The 10548-nt window shown below is 42.4% G+C and overlaps 1 protein-coding gene across 1 annotated transcript in view; it reads left to right on the plus strand.

Annotated features, from left to right (window-relative positions):
* gal3st3 (galactose-3-O-sulfotransferase 3) overlaps nt 1-7843 on the plus strand; it is a 52898-nt gene extending 45055 nt beyond the window's left edge. The window contains exon 3 of the mRNA XM_004570673.2: nt 1774-7843. Within this exon, the coding sequence (XP_004570730.1) occupies nt 1774-3094 (1321 nt within the window). The 3' untranslated portion in view covers nt 3095-7843. The remainder of the gene's footprint in view (nt 1-1773) is intronic.
* Nucleotides 7844-10548: the final 2705 nt, after the last annotated feature.

The raw sequence follows: 10548 nt of genomic DNA on the forward strand, positions 1-10548 counted from the left end.
TTCTTTATGTTACTTTATTCAGTGATATGTACCAAACACCTCAGATTTTAGGAGAATTTAGAACTGGTATCCTGCAGTGCTTACAGCAAATGCATTAACTGCACATGTCAGCTGTTTTCCACCACATCCCAGAAGTTGAAGTGCATAATTTCAACTTTAATTTAGTGGGTTGAACAATTGCATAAAAATGTGAGGATCTAAAGCATTTCTTTTAACATAATCTCTTCATATCAGTGGGTCAAAAGTAATTGGACAAATTAAATAACTGAAAATAAGATGTTCATTTCTAATACCTGGTTGAAAACCCTTTGATGGCAAGGACAGTCTGAAGGTTTGAACTCATGGACATCACCAGGTTTCCTCCTTTTTAATGCTTTAATCCTTTTTAATGCCCGGCCTTTACTGCAGAGCAGTCTTTCAGTTGCTGTTTGCTTGTGGACCCTTCTGACCGAAGTTTAGTCTTCAACAGTGAAATGCATGCTCAGCTGGGTTAAGATCAGGTAACTGACTTGGCCATTCAAGACTATTCCACTTCATCCACATCATCAATAAATACTAGTGCCTAGTGCCACTGGCCCAAGCCAGCATACTCCCTCTGCCATGTTTTGCAGATGATGTGCTATGCTTTGGATCATGAGCCGTTCCACGCCTTCTCCATACTTTTTTCTTGGCATCATTCTGATAGATGTTGATCTTGGTTTCATCTGTCCAAAGAATATTTTTGTGCTGGCTTTCTTAGATATTTTTTTAAGCAAAGTCCAATCTAGCCTTTCTATTCTTGGGGCTTATGAGTGACTTGCACCTTGCATTGCAGTCTTTCACGCAGTGTTGTTCACTTGGTTGGCTGTTGTGAAGCTGTTTCTCTTCACCATGCAAATGATTCTACGATCATCCACCAAAGCTGTCTTCATGAACGTCCAGGTCTTTTTGCATCGCTGAGTTCACCAGTGCTTTCTTTCTTTCTTTCTTTGGATGGACCAAACTGTAGACTTTGCCACTCCTAATATCGTAGCACTTCTTCGGAAAGGCTTTTTTCTGCTTTAACAGTTTAAGGATAGCTTGTTTCACCTGCATGGAGAGCTCCTTTGACTGCATGTTGTCTGTTCACAGCAAAATCTTCCAAATGCAAGAACCGCACCTTAAATAAAGTCCAGGTCTTTTATCTGCTAAAATTGATTATGACATAACAAAGGAACTGCCCACAGCTACTGATGAAACAGCCTTTGAGTTAATTGTCCAATTATTTTTGGTCCCTTTAAAAAGAGTTTGACCGCAAAAAAAAAACTAAACTTGTGTCCTTGTCCAAATATATATGGACCTAACTGTATGTATAAAGTATGAACGTCTTCATTAAAAAATGATAAACATTTGCCACCAAGATCTTTTGATAAAGTTCATGAATAATTCTGCCAATAAAAACTTAATGTACATGACACTTTGAAAAGTAATAATTCGTACTATCATCTGTGTGTTCCCTGAATGTCAGTCCACTATACAATAAAAACAGACACACTGTATATTATATCATATATTGCATTTCTGGCCTCCTCTCCTCTCGCGGCTATATCTTTCTACCTTTCCCTTCAGTCCCATTTATGGTTACTATTTTTGCCTTCCCGTTGTGTTGCTTCTGTTCTGTACAACACATTAGTTTCTTCCATTATCTGTGTGCAGCTTTGTCTCTAATGTCACCATTTTATCCAGAACAGCTGCTCTTTGTGCTGTTTAAGCTAATGCAGCTTTAAGTAAACTGTTGTTGTTTTTTGCCACCAGGACCATGGATGCCTTCCACCTCGGTTGTCCAGCCCTGCACTCTCACCCTTACTCCGGCCTGAAGCCTAAGCACAGTAACATGGTTTTCCTGAAAACCCACAAAACAGCCAGCAGCACCATGCAGAATCTGCTCTTCCGCTTTGCAGAGCGCAACAACCTGACGGTGGCGTTACCCATACAGGCCTGCGGTCACCAGTTCTGCTACCCGCGATCCTTCACAACTCACTCTGTGCATCAGCACACGCTACCGCCAAACATCGTCACCAACCACATGCGCTTCAATAAGGCTGAGCTGAAACGACTGATGCCAAATGATACGATATACGTCACGATCCTGAGAGAGCCTGGCTCCATGTTTGAGTCCTTGTTCAGTTACTATAACCAGTACTGTCAGAGTTTCAAGAGGGTCCCTAATGGTTCACTGGAAGCTTTCTTAGATGAACCCTGGCGCTACTACAAACCAGAGGAGAACTACTCCATGTATGCACGTAACACCTTGACCTACGACTTGGGCGGAGACAAAGATCGCCCAGCGAAAGATGTCTCTTATGCAAAAGCTTTTGTAGCACAGGTGGAGCGAGTGTTCTCGCTGGTGATGATCTCTGAGTACTTTGATGAATCTCTGGTTCTACTTCGACACCTCCTTTCCTGGGATCTGGATGACATTTTGTATGTTAAGCTCAACATGCGGACGCCAAGTTCCAAGCAGGGCCTGACTGATGATCTTCGCAAAAAGATCCGTGCCTGGAATTCCTTAGATGCCCAGCTCTATGATCACTTTAACGCCTCACTGTGGCGTCAAATCTCTGCTGTGGGTCCAGCCTGTGTGGCGAGGGAGGTGCGCCTCCTTCGTGAGGCCCAGGAGAAGCTGATGAAAAGGTGTTTCGGTGAAGGCATGCCGCTTGTTCGTTCAGCTGCTGAAATCAAAAACAAGGAGCTCCGCCCCTGGCAGCCTAGCGGCAAAGTTGACATAGTCGGTTATGACCTCCCTGTAAATATTACCCAAAGCTTCTCGAGCCAGGACCAGGAGCTCTGCCTGAGGCTCATCATGCCGGAAGTCCAGTACACAAAGATGCTCCTACGTTCCCAGTTACTGCGGTACCGTCTGACCTCTCAGGCTCGGCCTCAGCAGCAGTCACACTCCTTCCAGCAGCCTGTACGCACAACCCTGCTTAGACATCCAGCCCACCGCAGCCAGCCACCAGTGCCTGCTGCTGCAACCCCTGCCTCAGGAACTGGAATCAACTCAAAGACTGCTGCAGGAACTCGAGGTCGGACAAATAAGCAAGGGACAAAACCCTCACAAACTCAGTCCTCATAGACTGGAAAACTCCTCATAGACTTGAAAATTATCCGAGTGCCCAACAAACTGCATTGTTTAACTCATCGTGACCCATGAGACTACGATTGTTGGCTGGTCTGGGGTTTTTGGGGGAATAAGGCTATCCTTGAGAAATGTCTGGGTTTATCTTGAATTAGAGTATCCCCTCTTCCTTCTATGTGTGTTTGGTTTGACATGAAAATAAATTAGGAAAAAGGGGATTGGACATACTTGGACTTGAATTTTAATCTTTCTCCTTTCCGATCCATCAGACCTTATCAGGGTGGGAAGGCACAAAAGCTGGAGGAACACTGGGAGGGAAGTTTAACCCAGCTGTACGCCTCTGCAGCCCTGACTGCAGTGGATATGAGAGGGTTTCGGATGAAAGTGGTTCTTTGAAGGAAATCTGTTTCATGCGACTGGGAGTCAATAGAGAAGTGGCGATATCGGGTCTATTGTGCAGCACAGAGTGTGCTTTGTGTGTATCACACTGGGATAGTATCATGTTACTTGTGTTTGTTCTCCGTTTCTCAAGCTCTCATTCGCTCTCTCTCTTTCCTAACATATGCCACTTAAAGTCCTTGAGGAGACATAATGACATAAAGGGATCGGCTGTCAGGCCTCCGAAGAGCCTCCTAAGAGGCCAGACAGACACTGAGATCAACTCACAACCATTAACGTGACAGCACAAAACAACTCTTCCTTCTTTGGCCTTTTTTTTCTTACTGACTCTAGAGTTGAAATCAGTGAAGGGACGGGGGGATAAAAAGGCCAGTGAGATGGAGACCTTATCCTGAGGGTAAGCCTAAAAACTGCTGGATACTCAATTTGGCCATACAAGTCCCACAGAGACTGAGCACATGTATGAAGCCTGTGTCTCGTCAGCTTTTTGACCTCCCTTTCTTCCTTCTAAGGTCCTTCTCTGCCTTCACCACCCTGTCAATACTGCTGTTGCCCTCTGGGCAGGCTCTCCATCCACCAAGAAGCACTAACATCTTTTTTTCTCCAACCCCTGGTACTTCATCGAACAGCCAGACAAGATCACACCTCACCTTGTGGAGACTCTGTTAAGGTGATGCTTCTGGATGTGGGGATTTACTGTACAGCTTGGGCGTTATTGCAATAAGATCTCCAGGCCCTTCGCCCTGAATATGAAAGGCATGGATTTAATAACCTACCAGCAACCCTGTGCCGCATATACAATAATTAAACACACTGGCACAAATAAAAACATCAAACTCCTTGATGGGACAAAGACTTGAAGCCTGTGGATCGTGGCGCTTGAATATTTAATCATCTCCTCTCACAGGCCGCCTATGGCCCGGGTTCTAGGGTTACACGGCTGTACGTTGTCATTAAGGACATGTTCAACCAGGTGAAAGCTGCTCAATCCGAACCCTGAAGCACAGAAAGACAAAGGGAGAGCGTTAATGCACGATCCTTAAAGCCTCTTAAGGCAGCTGGGCCGACTGGGGTCTTAAAGAGTCTTCATTTATCTCGGCTGTGATCCATTTTTAATTCTTTCTGCTCATATTTAATGTGTCATTTATGTTCTTTTATTACTCTGGTGATCAGTAGGGTGCTGCTGAGGAAGTGAAGGAACAATATAGTTGTGTGAGAGTATGTGTTTGAGCCAAGAAATGTCTCCCGGCTCATGTCGGGGGTTTTTTTGGGTTTTTTTTTTTCTTTGGCCTGCAAGATTTATTAAACTATGTATTATTTATGATTGGGACTTAAAGAGCCCCATTACTGTATTTTAACTGGTATTTTTCATGAATCACTGGATGAAAACTGCTTTTCCATCGATTTGGTGGTTCGTGGTGTGCACGGCTTACCACTTCAGGCAGCAGAGATGGAACAAGGCATGTGGAAACGGTTTAAAATATTAATTCTGTACATGTTATACATAATGCAAAACTACAACAAACTGCACATCGAACCTACTTTAGTGGCTTCAGAATTAATCTCCCATTCAGCAGAGCTAAGTACTTAACCACACTACGTGTTTGTGGTTTGAGTGTGTCAAACCACAGGTAACAATAATAATAAAATAGACACACACAGCTGCTGCTCAGAAATAAAAAGCAATGAAGCCATCAGGCAACAGACGCGAGGAGAGGATGCACGGTTCTATGAAGTAGCTGTGAGAATCTGAATGTGTGCAATGCATGATAGTTTTTATTTATTAGACATGTGAAATGTCTTCAGATATGTGTAAAAACCTTTTCAGGTTACATGCACTGTAAAACATGGGCAAACATGAAGAAGGCTGTGGTTTTGTATTTTCTTGCTCCCATGAAAAGACCAAAACCAGCAATATGTAAATTGGTCTGCCAACTTCCTGCTGTGAAAGCACACCACAACTCCCTAAAGAAGGCTCAGTACTGAGCAAAAGTCTAGAGTCACCCTTTATTTCTTTATATGTTGTTAGAAAAATGGGAAATAGGTACGACGATTTATTGAAACATATGTATACAAACATGGTAATGCAGCGCGTACAATTGTAATGAGCTTGAAAGTCGGCGTTGGTAGGACCACCTTTATTCTTCAGCACAGTCTGAACTCTCTTAGGCAGCTTTCTTGTTATTGTTTTAAGTAGTCTTCAGGAATAGTTTTCCAGGCTTCTTGGAGGACATTCAAAACATTCGCTGCTGTAATGCAGCTCCCAACCATGAAAGAGCCTTCACTGTGTTTTACAGACACCAGAACTGCTGCCACTGATTTTCAGTCTTGTGTAGTTTGGCACACCTCAACCATCTTTCCACTGAGACCATTTCTGATGAAGCTTCAGTGAACATCAGATGCATGAGCTGAAGGTCCAGATCCATCTCTCAGGTCCTGTGTCAGGTCTTTGCTGGATTCTTTCCTGTTTCTTAAGGACATGATCTTCAGATACTGTTAATCTGTTGTAGATAGCTGTTTTTGGCCTGACACGCCTTTGGTTCTCAATTTGTTCAGACACAATCCATTAAAACTGACCAGCTACAAGCACAGGACTGAAAAGCAGCAATTGTCCAAAGAAAAGCTTTGAAAGAACCTCAGAAAGCCTGGAGAACTATTGCTCTTGTATCATTTTAAAGCTATAGGAAGGAAAAGAGATGTGGATTGGCTCCAAACATTTGCACAGTACTGTACAGTAGTACAGTTTGACTCAGTGAGTGTGTTTCAGATATTTTTGGACAACAAAGGCACTGGAGACATCAAACTTGATTGATTATATGTCGTAAGAGCGATGTGTTGTTGGCTTTTTCAGTAACATACGGAGTATCAGCAGCCTTATCCTTTACCAAAGCATGGCTTCTCAAAATCTTTGGGTCCTGGGACTCCTTACAGAGGAGAATATTTTCCAAACATCCACCTCCAATCCTAACACCGGGTTAGCTAATTTGGATTAAGCATTAGATGAAAAGCTGACTGACTCACGCATGTGTTCACTAACTCAATAGTTGGCTAATAAATCCAGCTTTGCATTAGCAAGACCACTTTGACTCTTGGAGTTTCTACTGGTCCAAAATAAAGGACAATATATAGCTAATAGCATAAATTTATCTACTTAGCAATTCCTTACTTGCTAAGATGTTATTACTCCGGACCTCTGAGACGTCCTCAGATCCCACTCTGAGATCCACGGCTGTAAAGGAGCTGGCAGCTGATGCTGACTTTCATCATTTTCCCCCAAACAAACAAAAACCATGACTGTGAATGCAACTCCGAAATTGCTTAAAGCACCTGTGAATCTGCTAATATTAAACAAATGATACATTATCAAAAGTATTTGCATTAATTTTAAATATAGACCAAAAAAAATGAATGAAAATTGTTTTATGTATTTATTTATTTATTGAACTGAACCATGTTTGTTTTTCATGCTTTGCAAAAAAGGACGAAAAACCTGGTGTTAGATTTGATCTAACCGATAAAGACCGACTGACAGTTTGGAATAAAAAAAAGTAATTATCCTCATTTTTTTTTCAGTGAAACTATACATTTATACATATTTCTGCAATTTTGGACACTTTGGGTCTCTACAGAGGTTTCTGATAGTCGAATGTAGTTTTTTTCCTTTTACGTGAACTTTCAACGTATGTTTGCATCCGTCAAATAAAAAATTAAACGCGGGCATCTGCAAACGCTCTTCTTCAGATTTCTATATCTGACTGTGATTCAGATGAAGAACGTGTTTCCTGTCGACCGTTCATTTGAGAGCCTGCTCCGAGTGGCTGTAAGCGCTCTTTTGATTGTACAAGACGTTTGCTCGGCTGTTCTGCTTCGTGTCAGAGTGTTTCACTAATAGTCCTGCTGTCATGTCTAAAGTGTCGGCTATTCTTTCTTGGGTTATGCCAGAGGGGATGTGAAAATGGTACGCTAAAAAACAAAACAAAAAAAACCTCATCATCTCCACATTAGCTGGCCCCTCTTTTCTTGTGAGGGAGAAAAGTGAAGCTGCTTTAAAAAAAAACAAAAAAACTTGAACATGAAAGCCTTGTGGGATCAGAGCAATTTTTTTGTGTGTACCTGCTGAGCTTTTATGTGTCACAGGGAAGTAAACATGAACTGCATTGTTGCCCACTGTCCTCTTTGATGTGCACATTATGTTTTGGGAGGGGGTTATCTGTGAACTGAGAAGAATGAGCAAGTTTTTTTTTTTTTTGTAATTCTGTGAATATTTGGATAATGTTGGGTGGGTGATACAGCTCAGAAGACAATCAGAGCTAGGGGCCCCAAAGCTTTGTAATGATGGTTGATGAGCAGGATGAATAAAGTTTGAATGATTTCAATTCACCTGCGAGTGAGTGTCTTTTGACTCTGCCGCTTTTTCGGTGAGATTTATTCAGATATGCGGACACTTGAATTATTCTGGATATCACAGCAACACACACACACACTCTTCATCAGCGGTGAAACAACACACGGTGACAGTCGCTCAATTAAGATTCAGATACTAAACGGTTTCTATTTCCCTGAAGACTGAAACCAGACTTTTCAGGCTGCAATCAGTCTTTGGAAATTACCTCCATTTAGCACGCCCGCCTAAATGAATGAACAAATTGCTTCTCAGAAGGACAAAAACAAAATGCAGAGCGGCGTGTGTTTGATATGACTGCGATTGAAGCAATCACCATGCTGTGTCCCACTCCGCCGGCCTGTCATTATGGCCTGCTGTTGCCATGGCTTTGGCTGCTAAGAGGTGGCCCTCCGGAGTCTCGTCGCTTCTCTCGTTTTTTTCTCTAACACGGCGGCAGCCCTTCTGTTTGTTTCTCTATCATAACCTGCCATAACCTGGCCTCCAACCATGCGCATAATTACAGTAATTATGCTAACTGTAATAATAATAACATAGAATGAAATGACCACAGGAGAAATATATTTCCTTCACCACTCCATCTACTTTTTTCTAAAGCAAACTTATTGTCAGAGGATGTGCAGCGAGGGCCTATAACAGCTGTAAACAGCTGTTTAACAAATGCTCCGCTCTCTTTATGTGTCAGATGTATTTATGCCTGAGCAGCTGGGGTCTCTGATGCGTGAAATTCACTTCAGCTTATATAAATGACTCTATTAATTGAGAATGTACCCTAATGTATTTGGCGGATTGTTTCATTACCTCTGCCAAGGAGGTCGTGTTTTTGGTAGCGTGTCAGCCTGTAAACATGGTAGCTCGAAACGTTTTGAAGTAATTCTGATAAAACTTTGTAGGGGTGTAGACTCGGGTCAGGTTAGTCATCCATTAAAATGTCAACTTAATGATTTATTGATTGAAAATTACAAAAATCCTTATAATTAAGAAATTATATTTCTTAAATGTGTAAGTGTATTGTCAACATTTAGAAAGGACTTGTAAAATACTCAATTCAATTCAGTTTTATTTATACAGAACACAACAACAGTCGCCCCAAGATGCTTTATATTTTAAGGTAGACCCTACAATAATACATACAGAGAAAAATCCAACAATTATATGACCCCCTATGAACAAGCACTTTGGCGACAGTGGGAAGGAAAAAGTCCTTTTTAACAGGAAAAAACCTCCAGCACAACCAGTTTCGGTGAGGACTAGCCATCTGTTGGGCATGTGAGTACAGTATACAGGACAAAGACACACTGTGGAAGAGAACCAGAGATGAATAATGATTAAATGCAGGCAAGTGTATAAACAGAGTGATACTGTACTATGAGGTCTTTAAGATAAGATGGGCTATGATTCAGGAGCTTGTATGTGAGGAGCAGGATTTTAAATTCAATTCTGGATTTAACAGGGAGCCACCCCCCCTCCCCCAATTCCTTTGTCTAACAAATTATGGACCTAAGTGTCAGGCATTTTAAATTTGGGTGGCACAAGATACCTGCTCAGAGCCACAGGAGAATGTGACAGCAGTGCACGACATAAATGGACTAGAGTGGGGGCACAATCAAATGCACCTGCCTGTAATTAGCCCAGCCTTAGTACAGCCACTGCCTTCACAGCATATGTGAAATGCACCTGCACCTGCACCTGCACACACACACACACACTTTCAAATCAGTGCCAACTGCTCACTGCAAATGTGGAGGTGAATTAGTGTGCCGAATAATAGAAGCCCACCAAATTACACCCCCACCGATTACTGCTTAAGGCTATGAATGTCAATTCAGGAAACTGACAAAGACTCAGCCTTTGCTCTCTTCTACATTATGAAAGATCAGCCTCACAGAGTGACTGGCAGGATTTTTGTTTCACATTTTCTCAATAGTAATGAATAAACCCGTGTTAGTGCACCTTCATATCATACATTATGTAAAGGAAATGCTTGTATAGACAGGATTGTCAACATGTCAGTGTGCGTGTTGACCTCAATGAGATCAGTGAGTTACCACAGAGGTACTAAGTTACTACACAAATTAAGACAATTCAATAAAGTTAAACACCAAACAACACAAATAAGGTTTATATTTACAAGTCTATTCAAGTCTATTCAAGCTATATAGGTATATAGCTGTATTATTAATTAACCAGCTATGTTGGTATTGTCATGGAGACCAGCAATGTATCTTCCAACTACTAGCTTAAAGTTACTGCTAGCTGACCACTGTGTAGCCAAGATGGTAACTACTGGAGGTTAAGAGTAAACCGACCCACACTGGGCTTTTCAACCAACATGGTAAATGGCCTGCATTTGTATAGCGCTTTTCTAGTCCATAGGACCCCAAAGCGCTTTACACTACATTCAGTCATTCACCCATTCACACACACATTCACACACTGGTGATGGCAAGCTACGTTGTAGCCACAGCTGCCCTGGGGCGCACTGACAGAGGCGAGGCTGCCGGACACAGGCGCCACCGGGCCCTCTGACCACCACTAGTAGGCAAACATGGGGTTAGTATCTTGCCCAAGGATATTTGACATGCAGCCCGGAGGCAGCCTGGGATCGAACCACCGACCTTCTGATCCGCATGTCCTTCATCGTGCGCTT

This window comes from Maylandia zebra, linkage group LG3, assembly GCF_041146795.1.
Source record: "Maylandia zebra isolate NMK-2024a linkage group LG3, Mzebra_GT3a, whole genome shotgun sequence".
Classification (NCBI taxonomy): domain Eukaryota; kingdom Metazoa; phylum Chordata; class Actinopteri; order Cichliformes; family Cichlidae; genus Maylandia; species Maylandia zebra.